The sequence below is a fragment of the Dermacentor albipictus genome, chromosome 1 (genome assembly GCF_038994185.2).
Source record: "Dermacentor albipictus isolate Rhodes 1998 colony chromosome 1, USDA_Dalb.pri_finalv2, whole genome shotgun sequence".
Taxonomy (NCBI): domain Eukaryota; kingdom Metazoa; phylum Arthropoda; class Arachnida; order Ixodida; family Ixodidae; genus Dermacentor; species Dermacentor albipictus.
The window spans coordinates 469,537,164-469,558,744 of record NC_091821.1 but is presented as its reverse complement, the minus strand read 5'-3'; the positions used below and the strand labels follow the sequence as shown (position 1 = coordinate 469,558,744).

The 21,581-nt window shown below is 46.1% G+C and overlaps 1 protein-coding gene across 1 annotated transcript in view; it reads left to right on the top strand.

Annotated features, from left to right (window-relative positions):
• Nucleotides 1-19,340, top strand: part of LOC139054835 (uncharacterized) — a 124,800-nt gene extending 105,460 nt beyond the window's left edge. Inside the window, exons 7-11 of the mRNA XM_070532477.1 lie at nt 15,359-15,468; nt 15,669-15,747; nt 15,894-16,028; nt 17,247-17,365; nt 18,428-19,340. Coding sequence (XP_070388578.1) covers nt 15,359-15,468; nt 15,669-15,747; nt 15,894-16,028; nt 17,247-17,365; nt 18,428-18,604 — 620 coding nt within the window. The 3' untranslated portion in view covers nt 18,605-19,340. The remainder of the gene's footprint in view (nt 1-15,358; nt 15,469-15,668; nt 15,748-15,893; nt 16,029-17,246; nt 17,366-18,427) is intronic.
• Nucleotides 19,341-21,581: the final 2,241 nt, after the last annotated feature.

Below are 21,581 nucleotides of genomic sequence, written 5' to 3'. Positions count from 1 at the left end.
GATAATGACGTTTTCTAGTCCATTCGAGTCCATCATTCATTTATTTTGCAGGTTGAAAATACTTCCCTTTCCCATTCCTCCGAAATGAAAGTTGCTATTTTAGTGAATAACATAATATGTCGCAATCACTCATTGTCGTTTAGTATATGTGATTCCTACACGAAATACTAGAAACGCTACTAACATAAATTTCAATTTACCAGTTGCCCGAAACACATACGGTCAAAGACTAATTCAGTATCATGGTACAAAAATATGGAACGCCTTACCACTAGAAGTGAAGAGTGCCAGTAATCTTTGTTTTCCATAAAAAGATTATATCTCTCAAAAATTTGTTAAGAATATTGCTCTGTCTTTGTGGTGATATTTTTTCAGTAATACTATTCTATTGTTGCACTTATGTATTTTTTCCTTCTTGTTTCTCGTCCTGTACAATTATGTATAATCAATACGCATTTGTTCATCACTGTCCTGATCACCGTAGCATATACGCATGTATACCACATGGGCCCACACTATCCTTGGCTATGGGCCCAACAGTTGTTTCCTTATGTTGATGTACAAATTTATGATGAAATAAATAATGTCTAATGTAAAAAAAACTTGACAGAGCAATTTTATTCACAGACTCGCCAAGTCTTGTAAAACACTCATTTCCTTAGAAAAAACATTCAAATCCTGTCTTCAATGAGCTGTTCTCAATCTGATGCAACGTCACATAGCCATGTAGTAATATGCTGGGTTCCTGGCCATACAGGAATCGAGGGAAATGTGCTTACCGACGAGATCGCCTATTCAATAGCATTGCAATTTAAGGTATTCGTTCTGCTGCTGTCCTTACCACAGAGATGAAGCATTTCCTAAGAAACAAACTGCGAAGCCAGTGGCAACGCTTGTAGTACGCAGAAACGAGTAATAAGTTTCACCTAATTAAGCCTAGGTTAGGTTACTGGCACCCAACTACGAAAACACGAAGAATATTTGTCCTATTCACTAGACTAAGAATAGGACACACATTTGGCAGTCATAACTTCCTCTTGACCGGTAACGAGCCTCTAACCTGTGCTAGATGTGGCGACAGGCTGACTGTCCTTCACGTCTTCCTGAAGTGCCGTGAAACCGAAAGAGACGGGAGGAAACATTTTCCTTTTGCATACCGCCATCGCGTCCCTCTGCATCCGGTTGGTGACGAACCGCTTTTTAAGACCAAAGCACTCCTCGCTTTCTTGAAAGATGGGCTACATGTAAGAAGCCCGTTAATTTCATAGCGTATCTTCTTTCCAGAGAACGTCTCTGCGATAGTTTTCTTTGTATAGCACATGCATCTAGGCCCTTGGCTTTCCAGGTCTCTGGTAGGCAGTAGTGCTCGAAATAATTTTAGCATCTCACATATTCTGTATATTGCATCATTATTTCCCAATGCATTTAAGTGCTCATAGTACACGTCAATAGTCATTGCCATAATTTTATTACGCGTAGATTTTAAGAAACTTACACCAACGCTTTTAGGCCCCTTTACAGCCGCGTCACATTAAATTCACAGAACTCATCAGACCACTACGAGCTTAATAACACTAGCATGGCGCTCTTCGGCCATATCTCGCCCTTGCGCTATTAAACGTCAAACATCAATCAATCTCATGACAATACATACAAATTGAGGTGGTTAAGCAATCCTTGCCGTGAATAAACCACAGACTTTTGCTATTAAAAAGTCCACGGGCCTGTCACGAGCTCAACAATTGCTTGCTTGCTTGCTTCAGCTACTCAACAATAAGCAAGTGCGCGTTACTCGTGTCTTTTGGAGAAGTGTAGCAAATTAATACTGTGCCTGGTATGTGTGTCAGCACATTGTGCAAATAGTAGCTGCAATATTGAAATAGTTAATATTTTGTTGATTGTTGTGCCATGGCTATGCATTGTAGAAGGCAGGCTAATGTGAATTCTTGCTATTCGTAAATTTACGGCTGATGTGTGGTGTAGCCTGCACATCTACAATGGCGGATGTTCAGAAGATTGCAACGTTGCCAGAATATAAGCATCTGGAGAAAAGTGGTGTTCTTTGCACTGCAGTTCTCACATGCATTTTGTGAATATGCAGGGCAGCGCTAAAATTTTGCATAAGCAAAGAAACATTTGCCACCTCAAAACATCCACCTGCATTAATCAGTTATATACGCGAAATTCCCAATACTGCAAGCGGAGCCTGTCGTTTCACTAGCATAAATTGAAGCATTGATGGGAGTGCGTAAGAAAGCATAACGTGTGTTCGTCAAGGGCTGTCAAAATCCACGTTTATGACACAGATTATTACGAGCATGATGTGAAGTAGAAAACGACAAAGTGCAATTTGAGCTCGCATAAGCAAAGAAAGTGGTCAAAGAATTATGTTCACATTCTGTGAGCGAACACGGTGGTCAACTCGGGCGTCATATTCCTGTTGTGCTCGTATTATGTTGAATTGAGCAGGGAACTGCGGAAGAATCAAACAAGAAGCCGGCCACCAGCAAACAATAGCAATGGAAGATTAAAGTCGTCACGTTAAAGAAAAAACTATTATTTCTTTTTGGATTGCATATTTTTTCATCTTAGAGGAATGCAAAGGGATAGAATGCGATGAGGAAGGGATACAGCCAGGGTACATGAATGCCAGTGATCACAGGAAGGTTACTTTCCGGGTGCTTCACATATCGTATGATGCGATAGGCATTGTTAACACATATATTTCCTGATGTATAAACTGGAGCAGACATGTAGTAGCCATGTGCAGCTTTCGGTGTCACTCCATGTTTGAGAACATGTTTTCTGCGCTACTTCTTGAGAAAGGCATTCGTAGACAAGTTGGTAACACTTTCTGCTTGAAAATGCTGCTGCTTCCCTTGCTGCAGGTGGTAATAGTCGCTTTGCTGGTTCACAAACGAACAATGTGATTTCACCGATCCTGTAAAATGGAGAATAATGATTGATGCGTAATTATTACCCTGTGAGTATTCGTTTCTTGCGAGCTTGTGCTGCAAAATACTTTGTCAATTCTTGGTCATCCTGTGTACTAGATGACCGACACTGGCTACAGAAATCGGGAAACAGGAAAGAATAGGCCGCACAACATCAGAGAGCAATTAGAATTTAGAAGGCGTGCAGAGCTGTATTCTTCCCCAAACATCAGAGAGCAATTAGAATTTAGAAGGCCTGCAGAGCTGTATTCTTCCCCACAAAAGAGTTTATTTTCCACAGTGCTCACTTGCAATGCTCACATTGCAAATAAACAACCTTACAACTTCGAGTAGGCACCATACCACGCTGGCGTATTACAAACGCCTGTCAGAGTGCAACAGTGCACAATCTTTGCTAAGTGCAGATGCAGCCACTTAAGTATATGAACGACTGCTTTCCGCGTCATCAACCGCATGTAACGGCAAGTAAATACCATACAACGCTGGTGTTTAAATACACGTTAGGAGCAGAATATGCAGTGTCGTTGGTAAAGGGAGATGCACACATGTAGCATGCAATGCTCTTCAGGCTCGCCCGGTTTTCCACGCCGTCCAATATACAAATCTATAATTTATAGTGATCCGCATAGCAAATTTGCCACGGATGCCATGCACTTAGTGCAGTTCTGTGCTGCGAAGCAGTTCTTTAAATCTACGCTAGCGACAAGCATGCTGCACAAAAACACTCACCTACAAGGAGTACCACATCACCGCAATATTAGCCTTAACGCCGTCGACATCGGACTTCCACAAATTTCTTCGGTCTTGGCACAATCTTGTAGACGAAGTGGTTGAAAATGCTTTACTAGGCTTATATCAACTACTGCACGGTAGCCGTCCTCGTACACAACGTACGCTACCATTGGGATAGAAGGAATTTCAGGGCCACGGGTTTGAACGGTTCATAAAATGAACCTTTCATAAAAAGCAGCACACTGCAACCCTGTCTCTGCTGTATCTGCCGTCAACGGCTCAGGGTGGCTTCGGCTACACCGCGGATTGAAAAAAGGCTGAAGTCATTGCCGAGCCGTCAGCACGTAATTACATTACTTTCTAGTTTAATCAGTACATATCCGTGAGCTTGTTTAAAACACGTTGGCGGGCTAGTTGGTTTTATTCATGATATGTGTAAGCGCGACTGAATGAGGACGTAGCTAGAGCCACCTGCAGTGTGTGTGACCTAGAGCCACCTGTCTGTGTGAACTAGGAACACCTGCAGTACCTTCAGGCATGCTATTCACATTTGCAGAGAATGGTTGCAGTGAACCTGTGAATGCATCGTAATAGTCAACACTTATAATGTTAGAAATACACAGATACGGTAGACATTCCGTAGGATGCTCCAAAACACTTGTCTTAAGCAAATGGTTGCAGTTGGAGATTGCAGTTTGTTCACCTATGCAACGTCACAGATCGGCATGCCAACTCATCAGTGCATCGTTCAGGAGCCTCAATCGGGCCTTTTCCCAAATGCAGATCAACCTGCATATCAAGTAATGCACTGCCGTTTCACAACTACATTTAAATTTATGCCAGCAGTAGAGATTAGGTGACCGTGCAAAATGAAACACAAATCGAATTCCACAAGGGAATGTATTACCATTGCTCGATTCGTGAGCTCAAATGCTGAAGCCGCTTACAAGTGACACTAAGAACAGTTCAATTATTGGCTCAAATCACAGAATGGGGTAGCACTTTATTCTACATGCATTAGGAAGCTCTTACCTAAAATATATTTCCACTGAACTACCAGCGAGACATGACCAAAAAGATGTTATAGGCAGATATCTTCAGATTCATCACAGCCATCTTCCTGCACTGGAGAAGGAGAGGAGAGGCCTGGAAAATAAGAATTCACCAGTAAGCAAAATATTGTTACCAGCACGGGGAAAAGGGGTTTATTTAGGCGTGCGAGAACAGGAACGGCAGGCTACGAAGAACAGGAATGGCCGCTGCACAGTCTTCGTTCTCCTCTTCCCCTCTCTTCTTGATCCCCGCGTCCCTTTGACGCGCTTGGACGTAACATACCTCCCCTCGCAGACAAAGCCCCATGGGCGAGTCAACTAGCTTGCCGTGGCGTGCATGATTTCAACCATGCGACATGCGCGACTTGTGTCCTAGCAGAACGCCTACCAGTGTTCGTGAGGCGCGCGAGAGTATAGTTCACTTCGCTGACTTTGTCGATGACAACATACGGTCCGTCGTAGTTTGCCAGCAGCTTTTGACAGAAACCGCGCTTCCTTGTGGGTGTCCAAAGCCAAACGAGATCACCAGGGTTATATGTAACTGGCCGATGTCGTGCGTCGTAGCGGGCTTTGGAGTTTTCTTGTGATGCCAAAGTCCGAAGACGCGCAAGTCTCCGAGCCTCTTCAGCGAGGCACAGCGTATCGGCGACCGTAGGATTGTCGTGGTGGTAAAAAGGGAGGACAGTGTCGAGCGTATACCGGGGTGGCCGAGCATATAGGAGGAAGAAGGGGCTGTAGCCGGTTGTCTCGTGCTTGGCTGTGTTGTATGCGTAATAAACGGTAGAACTTCATCCCAATTCTTGTGATCGGACGCAACATACATGGAAAGCATATTTGTGATAGTTCGATTAGTGCGCTCAGTGAGGCCGTTCGTTTGCGGATGATATGGCGTCGAGTGCCTGAGGTGCGAGTTACACAAACGCACAAGCTCTTCCACTATATCTGCCGTGAATTGACGTCCCCGGTCGCTTATAATAACACCAGGCGGTCCATGTCGCAGAACAATAGCGTGAAGTAAGAAGAGCGATACTTCGGTGGCGGTGGCTGATGGTATAGCCGCCGTCTCGCAATAGCGCTGAAATAGTCGGCGCAGACAATTATCCAGCGGTTCCCCTTAGATGACTTTGGAAAAGGTCCTAACAGATCAATTCCAACTTGCCGAAAGGGTGAGCTGGGAGGCGGCACAGGTTGAAGGAGACCAGATGGGGCAGTGGTTGGGCGTTTCCGACGTTGGCACTGTATGCAGCTGGCGACATACAACTCAACCGAATGTCGCATCCGGGGCCAGTAAAAGCGTTCTTGAATGCGATAAAGGGTGCGCACAGTGCCTAAGTGACCGGAGGTAGGGTCATCGTGCATAGCCTGAAGGATTGCTGGCCGGAGACACTTCGGCACCACTAGAAGGAAGCGTGCACCCGTGCTTCAGTAGTTCCTTTTGTACAGCAGCCCGTCACGTACACAGTAGCTGCTTGTTGCACTTGAATGGGCAGAAGTGAAGAGTGGCTCAGCGCGCAAGGCGACCACAAGGGTCGCGAAGGTTCACGAGCCAGCACAGGGAATGGTGGTCTGTGACGACTTGGAATGGGCGTCCGTACAAGTACGAGCGAAATCGCTGAACCGCAAAGATTACAGCGAGGCATTCTTGCTCTGTCACCGTGTAATTCCGTTCAGGTTTGCTTAATGAGCGGCTTGCATAAGCAATCACGTGCTGACGGTCATCATAGCGTTGGACCAATACCGCACCCAGACCAACGCCACTAGCATCTGTGTGGATTTCTGTCGGCGCAGTAGGATTGAAGTGGCGAAGGATAGGTCGAGAGGTTAACAGGAACTTCAGCTGACGAAATGCAGAATCGCACTCGGGTGTCCACTCAAACCGTGCGTCTTTATGTAGCAGATTTGTCAGAGGATAAGCGACGTCAGCAAAACCAGGAATAAATCGGCGAAAGTAAGAACAAAGACCCAGAAAACTACGAAGTTGCTTCACTGACTGCGGTGCACTGAATGCTTCGACAGCTGCCGTCTTGAGGGGATCAGGCCGGATACCGTCTTTGTCAACAAGATGACCCAGCACAAGGGTTTGACGGTCACCAAATTTACATTTCTTGGAGTTCAGAACCAGGCCGGCGTTTTTGATGCAGTCGAGGACAATATTCAGGCGCGTATTGTGCTCATTGAATGTGCGCCCGAATATAACAACGTCGTCAAGATAGCACATACAGATGTTCCATTTTAACCCACGCAGAATGGTGTCCATGAACCTTTCAAAGGTTGCTGGAGCGTTGCACAACCCAAATGGCATCACATTGAATTCGAATAATCCATCCGGGGTTATGAAGGCTGTTTTCTCTCTGTCTGTCGGGTGTATCGGGATTTGCCAATATCCTGAGCGCAGGTCCACTGAAGAAAAATAAGAGGCCGAATGAAGGCAATCAATTGCATCATCAATCCGGGGCAGCGGGTAGACATCCTTCTTAGTCACGGCGTTTAATCTTCGATAATCGACGCAAAATCTCCAGTTACCGTCTTTCTTTCTGACGAGTATGACCGGAGCTGCCCAAGGACTCGAGGACTCTTGTATTATCCCATTTTTCATCATGTCACTCACTTGTTCCCCGATTATCTTGCGCTCGTTAGGCGACACGCGATAGGGATTTTGCCTGATCGGGCGCGCAGATCCCGTATCTATGGTATGGCGCGTTCGTGACTCGGGAATCGAGAACGCTTTGTCCGGCTGCGCAAAGTCAAACACTGACAGATGCTTAGAAAGCGTATCCACCAAGGTATGGCGCTCCCTTGTGCTGAGCGACTTGTTTATCATAGACAGAAGCTTTTTGTCTGAGACTTGGCGAAGGTCAGCAGGTTCACACGGCGAGTCTGTTAGTACGGCTACGGACGAAGACGTGTATTCTGTAAAGTAGGCGAGTTTCAAGCCGTCTGGAAGCAGGACGGGTTCTGCCGAGCAGTTGGCCGTCCACAAGCCTGCACGCCCGTTGCCGATGGATACCACACAATGAGGGACAAAAACGTTCTTCTTCACACAATTTAGATGCATTGGCTCTACGGAGGCATCGAAACTGTCTCGAACTTCACCGCGACATACAACCGGCACGCACACCGAGCTGGACGCAGGCACAACAGTATCTGCACACACACAAAGTTCACCTTGACTGCAAGTCTCCTCTAAGAGCCCGGACGAAACATGACCATCGACGCAAACTTCCCCCGTGCGACAATCAACGGTCGCACCACACTGCCGCAAAAAGTCGATGCCCAAAATCACTTCGTGCGTCGATCGGGGAATAACTACAAACTCCGTCGCGAAAACTCCACCAGCCAGGGACACTTCAGCAGTGCACACACAAACAGGGCGTAACGACTCGCCGCTCACTCCACAAAACGTTGCAGCCTGGTCCCACGGAAATACAACTTTGCGCCCCAACCGACCTTTAAAACCGAGACTCATTACGGATACAGTTGCCCCGGTATCCACTAAAGCCATTGTAGCAACACCATCAACTAGTACATGCACTTTGTTCTTAATCATAGCAACTGCAGGGGGCATTTCTGTCGATAGCACGTGTCGAGCGACCTCACCCCCATCGGCCGCGCTAGCTAGTTTTCCGGTTGTGAAGGTGAGGCTGAGCGGCGCACTGGCGATGGAGATTGACGTAAACGCGGTGCATGAGAAGTTGGCGGTGGCGTCAAACTCCTGTCAGATGCCGGCGAGCGGCTCCGGAAGCTTCTCTGCCAGTAGTCGTTGCCAGGAGGGACGCCAGCTGACCAAGGGGTGGTGCATGACTGTTGAGTTGTCCTCGTAGGAGGTGTGGTCCTTGTTGAAGGCCCCGATCGACGATTCCACGTTGTTGGGCGACGATTGCAAAATCTCGCTATGTGGCCCACGACACCGCATTGGAAACACACCGGCAGATGCCGGAAATTTCGATGTTCCTGCACGTAGTCACGCATGTTGCTGTCGACTGCATAGCCAGCAGATGGGTCCCATTCATCGTGGCTAGGCATCTGCCGCCCGGAGGCGTGCGTGCGGCGAGGGCGTTGGTCGTAGTCATGATCTTGATAGCTTAGGGTCCCTCTCGTTTGTGGGTAGACCTATACTCGACGGTCGCTGAGTGAACCGTGGGTTGCCATGCGGTCGAAACGGCTGTGTTTCGCATCTCGTTTGGTAAGTACGCACCAGCGATGCCGGGTGTGCAACGGTACATCTCTTCCCGATGGAGCAACTCTTCGCGAACAATCTGCCGTATTGTTGATGGAAGGTCAACACACGAACTCGGGTCTACACTTGCCACCGTTGTGACATTAGCCAGGCGACCAAACTTCGGTATTATCCGTCGCATTTTCAGCGTCTCAAAGGTCCTGCAGTGGCGAATGACGTCAGACACGGAATCCAAGCTTTCTTTGCCGATCAAAAAATTTTAGACGTCTTTGGCTATCCCTTTCAACAAATGTCCAACTTTGTCCTCTTCAGACATTTGAGAGTTCACTATTTTGCACAGTTTCAGCACTTCTTCGATATACGTCGTACAGGTCTCGCCGGGAATCTGAGCTCTTTGCGAAAGCGTCTGTTCGGCGCGTTTCTTTTTTGCGCTGGAGTCTCCAAAACACGCTCTGAGCTCCTCTACGAAAAGCTCCCATGAAGTGAGCGTGTCTTCGTGATTCTCATACCAGACGAGTGCTGTGTCGGTAAGAGAAAACACAACATTTGACAACTGTGCGGTCGAGTTCCAACCGTTAGATCGGCTCACCCTTCGGTAGTTTGTGAGCCACTCGTCGACATCTTCTCCGGCTTTTCCTCCGAAAGTGAGTGGCACCCGGTAGTATTGCCACGGAACGCCAGGTGCTGGCCTTGAAGCCGCGTCAGAACCTTCGGGAATCTGGCAGGCGTATTCAGTCATGTCAGGCGATGGTGGCGGAAGTCCGGCAAGTCGACGGCTTCGGCGAAGTTGTAGCAGCGTAGGCTCCGTGGTTACGAGGTGTACCCCGCACCGTCCACCAATTTGTTACAAGCACGGGGAAAAGGGGTTTATTTAGGCGTGCGAGAACAGGAACGGCAGGCTACGAAGAACAGGAATGGCCGCTGCACAGTCTTCGTTCTCCTCCTCCCCTCTCTACTTGATCCCCGCGTCCCTTTGACGCGCTTGGACGTAACAATATATTAAATCTAATTTTGAACTAATAAGTGTCAGGATGCCTGATGTAGTGAAAATTAGTACCGTAGTTATTTGAGTCTAGGCCAGTAGTTATTTACCAAACAATAATGTACGAAACTGTAGGGTAGGCTCAGATTGGAGGATTTAAAAAAAAACGCGCCATATTGTACCTGAAATGATAAATACGGTCCATAGCTAGCGAAATCTAGAAAAGTCAGTATCGCAGCCGCTACTAGCCGGACGAGTAACCAACTGAAGTACACGAACGATGTCGTCGTTTTCTCCTGTGTCGTATTGGTTCTGGTTCTATGGCATCGGCGTGCAGCGTGGCGTTATCGTAATAGCACACTACAGTGCCGCGTTCAAGCGAAAAGTTGTGCTAGCCGCAGAGGCATAGTAAGCCAGGCGGTACTTACGCACCGATGAGAAGAACGTCCGTTGTTGGAAGGGGCAACGAAAGACGCCGTTGCGTGTGCCGGAATGAGTTGACAGCTGTAAGGAAGATATGCGCGCAATAACAGAGAGGAGTTGTTCACCGAGATCGCGCAGCGTTTCGACCAGTGCGGTGCCGCACTATCTGCACATGCATGGGCGTGCGGGCGTGAGCTTGCGCGCGTCCGCAAGCGTACACCCGTGAGCAAAAGTATACGCACCACGGAAGCGCGTGCCGAACTGCATCGACGCGCCGTCTAACGACGCGGTGCCTGCTGTCGAGAGGGCCGCTAGAGCAGAGGTGCGCATGCGCGTCCCATCATATCTGCTGGCCTGAGATGTAGCTTCGCCTGACTTGGTTATGGTGCTCGTGGACTAAACGTCCACTGGGCATCGTTTTCTCGGCTCCGTCGCATCTGGGCCATTGTTTTACGCAGTGGCTGCGGCTGGGCTGGCACGCGCGTCCGCTGCGCTTCGCTTTTATTCTTTGAGGGGTTATCGCGGGAAGCACTGCCTTCCTCAGGCCTTTAGATGACTCCCGCAAAATGGCTCTCTGCGGCGTTGTATTATCTCGAACTGTTCCGATGTTTGCTGCCGCAGGTAGAAGCAGGGTTTTGCAATCAGAGTCCGGCATCACGTGAAGAAGTAGAACTGAGTTGGAGGCGCCACTGTGCTCCGCAAGCAGCAGGATGCTAAAAGGAGAAATTAGCGGCACCGTACTGGCCTTTATTTTCTCAAACCCTTCAACAAGGCTTGAACAAGAAATGCAAGCGAGGGTGTCACTACATACAGCTGCGGCAACGCTGACACATGCGCGAGAATATAGAAACAGGTGCAGCTGTGCGGTGCGCGCTGCCATGAAGTTCCAATTACAGTTTCCCCCTTGCGAATCGGGTTGGGGTGACCCCCGACAGACTCCGGTCTTGACGGCACTTAGGACGAGCCAACGTGCCGCTGTTACTTTCGGAGACTATAATTTTCACAACTGTATGCATGATTTCACTGCGCTGTCAGTTTTCCATAGGCGGCAATGACGCCTCGGAGGTGCCGTCATGGTATCCACTCGTACCGCGATGTCACGAGGAGACGCCTGGACGCGCTGCCATTCATTGCTAAGCACACAGCATAATACGTCTGCTGTGGCCCTGGAGAAATGACGTGCTAACCAGGCGCGCTAACCAAGCCGACTGGATTTTTGCTCCATTATGTTACTTCCAGCGTTTCACAGATAATTGTAACAATCACCCTATCTCTACAGAAAATAAAGTAGAAAAAAAGTCACTCCATAGAGCAAGCGTGCTGATTTTACTGATCATCGAGCTTGCACACATACAAAACACAAAGTTTGCACTACGGAAAATAAAACACGTTCATAGACAGATTGGCTATGATTTAAACTTGGTAAAACGAGGTCCCGAACTGAAGTATGACTTGGATTGAACTTTGACGCACCACATTTAATTAATGCTTTATTGCAATGCTAAACAATACTGGAGTGAGCGGGCCGAACCAATACGAACATTCCTTAGACTTGTCGACATCGTGGCGCATAAGAGAGGTGTGATGAACAATTCCGCACGCAACGCCCTTGCGTGCTGCATACACAGGTTCTGCAGACGCTATACAGCCTAATGTTTACAGTGAACTCTCGTTAAACAGAATTCAAGAGATCAGGTAAATAACTTGGTTTTTCAGAAGAGTTTCATTTACTGGGAGTTTGACCTTAATGGTAAACAACATGCGCTTTTAAAAGGGCCACATTCGTTATGGTCGACACCATAGAATAAGTGTAGACAATTTCACTACAAAATTTATACGTGCACGCACCCCATGAGTAGAGCTAGCAATAGGAGATAATTGAAATACGAAAAGAAAGGCATCTAAGCAATGAAAACATGCGGCCCCGGTAATATATATATATATATATATATATATATATATATATATATATAAACGAGAAGAAAGGGGGCTAACCGAGGGACCCGATAATTATTAGTCATGTAATAAGAATCCAACAAACACTGACACCAAGTACAACATAGGGGAAATTGCATGTGCTTAATAAATGAAATAAAGTATAGTAAATTAATGGAAATTAAAGTGGATGAAAAAAGAACGAACCCACAACCTTCGCATGTCGCGTGCGATGCTCTACCAATTGAGCTACCGCGGCGGCGTTTCCCCATCCACTTTCTTGGGCATTTATGTGTACTAGTAGAACCCTGGGAGTGTTAGCAAGCGCCCCCACTCACAGACCTTGGCGGCGGACGTGGAACGTCTTTTTTGCCGCAGGCGTCACGAGAACGTGATATATATATATATATATATATATATATATATATATATTTCTGCATGACAAAACAATAAAAATAACGTTGCTTAGCTTAAGCAGCAATTCAATTTACCAGTACTCTAAAGAATCAAAATGTACACAATTGTGCGCGTTCTTTTGTGCGCTGTCCGTTTTCCTTCGACGGTCGTGACGCTTTGGACGCGTCGCGGCATGGTTCACACAGCGACACCACCACCTCAGGAGAATGTCGAAGGCGCTCCCGCTCCTCACTCACTGCACCCTAAAGTGTGTCTGATGATGCGCTTGAGAACCAACGCGCGGATAGGCGGCTCTTCAAGATGCCCCACACATTTTCGATGGGATTGAGATCGGCGCCAACGGGTGGCCAAGGAAGCGTACGGATGGCAAGGTTCTCAAGGACGGTGGTCACAGTGCGAGCTGTGTGAATGGGACTCCTGTCGTGCTGCAACAGGTAGCAGCCATCCTTGAGTGGTCCCTCCAGGGTGTAAGGCACCAGCACTTCCTGGAGCGATTCGCAGTAGGCTGATGCAGTGAAGGAGCCATCAATTCGAACAAGTGGACCGAGTCAGTCCTTGCTGATGGCTCCCCATGCCCTGACGGTGCATCGGCCGCTGGAAAGGACGCTGTGGCAGTAACGTGGCTCGTATCTGCAGAAATTTAATTGAAAGAAAGTCGGTCTTCGGTCTGAAATGGGTGCATTGAAACCTAAGAATCGTGGCCGTATAAGCTAGCCAATTTGTAAATATGTGCCACGTTGGTGACATTATTCTGCCATGTGCAAAAAGAAATATAACTCTGGCATCGGAATGAGACCAGCGCTGGCATTTGTAATAGGCGTATTCTCATTGATGGGAAATTTTGATACAGACCGGTACTAAGCTGACATATCACATTATTCAAGTAACAGTAATTTTTTTTACTGCGAATAATTCAAAACTGCTGTAAATTCTCACCTGCGACTCATAGGGCGCCAAACAAGCCGCTGATGATCCCATCGCGATGAGAAGGTGGATTCATCGCTGAAAACCACTTGGCGCCATTGATCCACCGTCCAATCTTCCACAGAGCGCGCGAACTCAAGCCTTAGCTGCCTCTGGCGCTCTGTCAGATGAGGCTTTTGAGCAGCCACGCCGCTCTGCAGCCCTGCTTGTCGCATTCGCCGCCGGATTGTGCTGGACGCGACGCTTAGCTGAAGCTCATGATGAATTTCGTCAGCGTTCGTGAATGTATCCGCCACAACACAGGCAACGATGAGCAAATCGGTGAGATTGTTTGTTGCCCTTGGTCGCCCACTGCGCTCTTTGTCAGCAAAGCGGCATATCTCACGCTGCGACCACCCCTCAAGCGACAGCTCCACAATGCGTTTTCGTTCTTCCAACGGTATGTATGGCGCCATTTCAAAAGATCAACTGAAGCACAACTAATCCCAAGCCGCTTTCAAATAGTGTTTCACAGCTTTATCACATACAATTTTAAGAACCATTTCAATCATGCGTCAATGACGGTGATCGTCTACGCTTCTCGCTTCCAATGATAACGGAGACAGCGCGTCGGCTAAAGCGCGCGATAGATGACCACGCAGTTCTTTCAAAGAATCGTCACGACACACCGCCCAAGGCTTCTACGCCTCACTCCTGTTTGTACTGGATAACTACGTCGTTCAGGTAGCTTTTATAGACGCAAGCTGTCCCAAGAGATCAAGCTGATAATACATTTATGACACGCTAATTTTCAGTTCTTGCTACATAAATATGTTCTTACATGTTTCCAAACCAAACAAGGCACAGATATTGTATAGCCTGGTTCTGTGAGAAGTTTATCTGCATAATTGCTTTATATGAAACTCCATCACTGCCAAAAGTGTCCTATCTAGCGTCTGATGTGCCGTCACCGTAAGAAAGGCTGTCGATGTAGAAGCACTCAGGGGCCGAATCTTATAACGGTTCGGAATACGAACCGTTCGTTTCGCCGCTTACGTCACTAAATGGGCGACGCCCAAGGCGGAGGTGGAAGAAAGGGAGGACGCGACCAGTAGACGGGAAGGTGCCGCCTGTGAAGTGTGCGTCATCACATGACGAACTAATCGAGGAACTGCAGAATGCTTCTGCTTGCTCAATAAATGTTAGCTATTGTTTAAACATCTTGTTAAAAGCTTTCAGGTATCATCGCGCGTTGACATATTTTTGATTGCACATTTGTAAACATAATATTACCGCTTGTTTAACTGTTCGTCGCCAGGTGGCAACCCACGCGCTAAAAATCGTAACGACTCGATTAAAAAAAATAGCCACACCATCATCACTATCAGTCGCGCTAATTTTGAATATTTGTTGGTACGGCCATTAAGTTCGAAGATGTCTTCGCACCGAGACGTCGTCCTCGGGCCACACGTCTCTCACCGACAAAGGGAGCTGCTCGTGTCCTTCATGGAGGAGCACCCCTACTTGGTGAAGGCGTCGTGCGTGCTGGGGCCAACGCTTACAGTGGCGCGGAGAAGCGAGCTGTGGAACGAGCTGGCGGTCTTGCTCAACATGGAAGGCCCGGCTGTTAAGACAGCGGCCTAGTGGCGGCAGTACTGGAAGAAAGAAACCTACAGTTCCCGTCACGACGCCGCTGTCTTATCAGCCGAGCAACAGTAAGTACTGGAATTCCGCTCATTGAGATGAAACACTGATATGCACTTCATGTACGCGCTCATTGCAGGGGAACTCGTGGAGGGCGCCTGCAAGGGCTTCGCGGCCCGCATTCTTGCATTGGTGGGCCGCAGCAGCGCGACCGGCGTCTGTGCGCCATTTTTTGCTCCACCAGAGCAGGTGAAAATCAAAATCAGAGCCTACGTATTGCCATCGAGCAGGCAGGTTCGTGTTAAGCTAGGCGTCCATTGTTTTCGCGCGATTTGTAGCTATAACTTCCGCCTGCACCTATTCAACAAAATGAGCCACCGCGCCCGTTCGTGCGACATAACAGTTGCTATTTTGGGGACAGCATGTATTTTGAAACTTCTTCTACGCAGACGCCGCATTCTACTATAGATGTGCCCCGCGTCACGCGCATGGCCGTCGGCACCAGACCTGGAACGAGTGGTGTCGCACGTAAGCAACATTTGCCATTTCTGGCAGCCCCCTTTGTTCATTCGCATTGCGCACTACATATTTGTTATCCCTTCCCTGTAGGATGTACCTTTGCTAAATGAAGCTGCGTTGTACATATAGCAATCATTTCTACAAACACATCTCAGGTGGTGAGCCGCAACAGCAGCAGCAGCAGCAGCAGCATCGGGAGCCGCATCAGCTTCAGCCGCCTGAGGGACTAGCACAACCTGCAGCCAGCCTGCTGGACCATGAATATTGTGCGGAGCCACCGACTAGGCCAGGTAACACTGAAGAAGGTTTTGTCGAGTATACTTACTGAATTGGAGCACTGAATGACTTTCAGTGGTAAAATGGAGAACTGTGTTATTATCACAGTTATTACTAGTCATTGCTCACGAAATGTATTTGTTACTTTGCTCATGAATTTTGCACCTTGGCACGTGAAGGTGAACTCCACAGTGGGATGTTGCATAGTGGCACATCTGTGGATAGCGCCTTGTGTGATCCTTAGTATCGTGCCACTTTTTTCTTAGCTTGTAGGTACAGCCACTATCACCCTGCCGCTATGCAGAAAATGTGGGTCTGAAATAAAACGACAGGAAAACCATTTTGCCTGTCGAGTTATCCCTTTATTAGTACTAAAAATGCGGTTAATAACTTTTCCTTCAACAGATATAACTGTTGAAATACAAGGCAGTCGTACAACGTTTCGTGAAGTACACACTGCTATGCAAAGTAAGGATGGAAGAAGCATACTTGAAGAAAATATTGCAGACAAACCTTGAATGTGTGCTATTACTAGGTATCAGTAGCTGTTTGTTTTTACTTAACAGTTGCTATTTTGTTCTAATGTGTGCTCATGCATCTATAAAGGAGTCCTGGATGCATGTCATACATGAAGTTACTATCCATGCTGTTTTGACCAAAAAGCTTGTTTTACAAAAATGTGCAGTAAAGCAGTGTCCCTTCTCCCTTCTTTTAGTGCCTTCTGTCTACATTGCTCACACATAAGATACCTTACATGTTGATGTAAAGCCCTACATGGAGTGTTGATCAGTAGAACAGTGAAGCATCATGAATGGCAGCATAAGTCACTCTGCCACAATGAATAGGTTGAGGCTGCTCAATTTTTGTCTGGCATTAGCAAGCTCATAAGAAATCTGTTCAGCCTAAGCGAGACTAGTCACAGGTGTGTAGGTGAGGTATGTGTTCAGGAGCAGGAATTATGACAAATCAAAAAGGACAAAATGGTGGTAGTTGTCTGCTTCTACACTGCATTGTGACCTGCATTGCTAAATACATAAAATGTTCCTCTTTTACGATGATTTGTCTCGAGACGTTTTCTGAATAGCACATTGTTTGGTTTACAGTAGTGCAATAAATATCCATCCACAATTTCCTATGCTGCCAGGTTTTTCCTAATTGTGCTTGCTGTAAGTCAGTGTATTTGCCTAAAGGTTTGTAGAGTGTTCTAGAAAGTACCATTTCCATGTTCACAGCACCTACACGCCAGGCACGTCGTCCAAATCGCGGACCTCGTGTAATTGTCGAGGACGTGATGGGTGAGGTCGCGGACAACTATGTGCAGTCGGTGAGGCTGCATGAGGAGAATAACCAGGTATGTCTATTGTGCACTGTCACATAGATACCTGCAAGTAACGAAATGTTGGAATCGATGTACAGTTCTAAAATTTTGTGCGCACTTTGCCATCTTACTTTGTGTGCTGTAAACAATCCATGGAAATTAAAAGTGCACAACTTCTCGTGGTTGATTACCACCACTTGTGTCAAGTATCACTGCAGTTATTGTGTTAACTGTTTGCTACAATCGAAAATTTTGCATTTCTATGTCAACGCTGTGCCTGTCGCAGTTATAGCTGTAGGACCAATTAAGAAATTTTGGAAAGGCTGGCAAGAAGCTGGTATCAACGGCAAGCTGTCTGTGGCAATGTAAGATGCAATAGTGTAAAATACTTTCAATGAAGTATAATATGTTTTCAAGTTACATTTCGTGAATTATGTTTCACAAAAATGGATTCTAGGAGCAAGAACACATTTCATTTTTCAGCTCGTCGCCATCAAGTGCAGCTATGCCTTAGCCAATGCCTTTTAAGTACTCTTAATATAGGAGGGGAAGCGATTCTCTCTTGCCCATGGAATTGCGGCACTACTTTGGCAGTGCGTTCACTCCCGTTACGAAATGGGTGTAATATTTTCGTCAAAGTGAAGACAATGAAAACCTTGTTGGTGGCAAGATCCAGGAAATAGCATTACTCATAGGAATGTTTGTGCCTCATTTCTGTGCAGCACTTACCAGGTGTAGGTTTCACATTAGTTTTATAAATACCCGCCGTGGTTGCTCAGTGGCTATGGTGTTGGCCTGCTGAGCGCGAGGTCGCGGGATCGAATCCCGGCCACGGCGGCCGCATTTCGATGGGGGCGAAATGCGAAAACACCCGTGTGCTTAGATTTAGGTGCACGTTAAAGAACCCCAGGTGGTCAAAATTTCCGGAGTCCTCCACTACGGCGTGCCTCATAATCAGAAAGTGGTTTTGGCACGTAAAACCCCAAATATTATTAGTTTTATAAATGTTGCAATCGATTCATCACAAGTGGATACCTAAATTTGACAACACGGCATAGCAAATTGTGATCTGGCAAGTTACGTATGTATCTGCAGATGTTACGTCAGCTAGTCCCAACAGTGCAGCAGAAGGCCGCTGTTTTGGAAAGAAACGCTGCAGCTGCCGAGCGGACTGTTGCAGCTGCCGAGCGGGCTGCTGCTGCTGCCGAGCGGGCTGCTGCTGCTGCTGAACGGACTGCTGCAGCTGCCGAGCAGCAAAGACGAGAAAATTAATTCAGTTTAACTAATTTATTTACCATTTATGTTTCAGTTTGCCATCAAGTGTAGTGCAGGTTTTTTTTCTTCTGTTTCTGGTCGGCGTCCATTATGCCCTTGACTGTTATGCAAAGTCCCTTTCGCAAAGAACTGCTAAAGCGTGGAGTTCTTTTTTTATATTTTGTAAAGTCGAGTAACTCTACGATAAAATGACCTTTGTAACGAAAGAATTAATCTGTCGCACTCCTATTGTGAGCTGTGTGGTGTGTGACATTTACAACGAAGTGATCTGTATAATCAATTATTTTGGAGGCCCCAAACATTTTATTATAAACATGTTCGAGTGTAGTTAGTTCACCTAACAAAGCTGCTTTGTCTGAATATATGAAAAACTAGATGCACCTGGAGTATCCATATACGTGCTATCGCAGTAAAATGAACAGGCCATCGATGTTTATGCCAAAGGTTTTTTTCTAGAGGGCGTCTACTCGTGTGCATGGTGCCAATGTAATCCAGAGGAGATGTTCAGTGGTTCTACAACAGAAAAGCTGTCCTGATGGATGAACATGACGCAAAATGTTGCAATACACATGTTTATTTCATGCCATGGAAAGCCATAAGAATACCTCTCACTACTATGACAGCTCAATTATTTTGTGTACTTTGTTGCCATCTGACCACCGGGCGGTCATTACTAGTCAGATGATGAAAAATTTCATATTTTTAGAGTCCCAGAGTGTGTTCATTTTGATAGGTGAATTTACCTTGAAATGCTGCATCAAACAGTCATATTTCATGTGATATGAATTGTGATGTGATATGTTGAATTATGAATGTGGCATGATATGTTGTTTTATGAACAGTGCATTATTTCTGTTATGGGTAGTTTGAATGTTTACTTATTCTTTGTAATTTGGTTTGATCTTAGCACCTGTTGGTTGCTCTAGTCATGTGATGAACGTTTATTTTGAAAGTTTGTTTTTAACTTCTTGTGTGAGCCTGATATTTGTGGCTTAATGTAACGTATATTGTCACATGCACCAATGTTATACAAATTCGTAACAGGCATCATGATGTGTGGTTCTTTTATGAATGCGTATGTTCACGTTATGGCAGCTCTAAAAGTTCATTCATTTTTTTTTTATCTGAGCAAGTAGTGGTAGCTCCTAGTCAGTTGAGAAGTATATTTTTTCTTTACATTTCTTCCTCGTTTATGCGTTCACGAGGGTATAATAGGTGACGACATTTTCTTTCTCAACCACGACCAGTGTGCCTATGCAATTACCATGACCACTCATTTACAAGACACTGCCATGTCTTATAGTGGTGTAATGTGATCACTTGAGCCTCTAATGTATCACTGAAAATGAGTGCTATAGTTTGTTTTTGGGTACCTAGCTAGCAACAGCTAATAAGCCACCACTTCACTCTGCACATTGAAAATGTAGTTTCATAAGAGCTTTTACGTCTTCAGAACCATGAAAATCATACTGCTTTTTAAAGAACTTCCAACATTTCAGGGAGTTCTCTCAAGTTTATACAACACTCCACACAGGAACTGCCTGCTGGAAATACATGTACTAGAGCATCAACTGCATCATGTCTTCAATGTTTGCAAAGCGACCCTCCATTCACATGGAAGGTTTGTACCTAGGGCAAACACTGCTACCTACGGTCAATATGCTCTGCTACAACGCTGTGCTGCGCAACTGTTTTCATTGTTCAGCAACACGTCTGCACGTTTCGCAGCTCTTCCCCCTTGCCTGTATTATCTGCCTTGCACTGTTTTGTATGTACTATTCCGGCTTTCTGCATCTGATTTGTTCGCTTTATAATAATGACCACATTTCATTGCTTTCTCCAGTTTTGTTTTGTTTCTGACCCACTCCTGTATGAGCCTGTAGAGGCTTACAGTATGGCTAAAAAAATCGCATTACTAAAGCGAATGGCACATTTTATTCAAACCTGTAGTACACGTATAATCACAATTGTTTCAAAGCGTTTGTGATGTTCTAAATACAGTTATAGCCTTTGGTATTTTCTTGGCATGCACAAATGAGCACACAGTGTCAAAAGAGATGTGAATTACATACTACTGAAGCAATTTCAAGTTGAAAGATATAGAGCCATTACGTTCGATATGCAAAAAAAGAAACGACAAGGTGTTGCGACATACTCATAAATGCTAACACATTCCTTGAAAGTTGCAATATGACACTGCAGATTACTTCACTTAAACCATTAATGTCACATACATTTACGCAGTAGTACTTCGGTACGATACCTACTCAGCCAGCCACTGCCAAGGTATTAATGCAAATGTCCACGTATACATTTAAAAAATTAAATTATGGGGTTTCACGTGCAAAAACCACTTTCTGATTATGAGGCATGCCGTAGTGGAGGGCTCCGGAAATTTCGGCCACCTGGGGTTCTTTAACGTGCACCTAAATGTCAGTACACAGGTGCTTTTGCATTTCGCCCCCATCGAAATGCTGCCGCTACGGCAGGAATTCGATCCCTCGACCTCTCCCCCCCCCCCGTGCTCAGCAGCCCAACACCATAACCACTGAGCAACCGTGGCGGGTATATATACATTTTAAGAGTGCTCTATGTGACAGCTCTTTACATGTACATTTTGTTCTTCACAGAAAGCTGAATATACAAGCTCAAAAGAAAGTTTTCAAATGCTATGTAACACGAAATTACTTTGCAATCAAAACAAAACACACATTAAAATGAATGTACTTATGTAATTATACATATCTTTACACTACCTGTACAGCCATCTTATATGTGTTTGTTGTACCACATTGTTGCCACATTCGTACGACAGAGGACAATATCTGATGGGCACCTGCACACATCTCGCATTCGCATGTACACTCCTAATTACAGGATGCATTTGTCAGTTGTGTACGATATGAATATTATTGCGAACTTGTGAAGAATATAGTCATGAAGGACAAACGCCGTTTTTCAACATTGAACATGC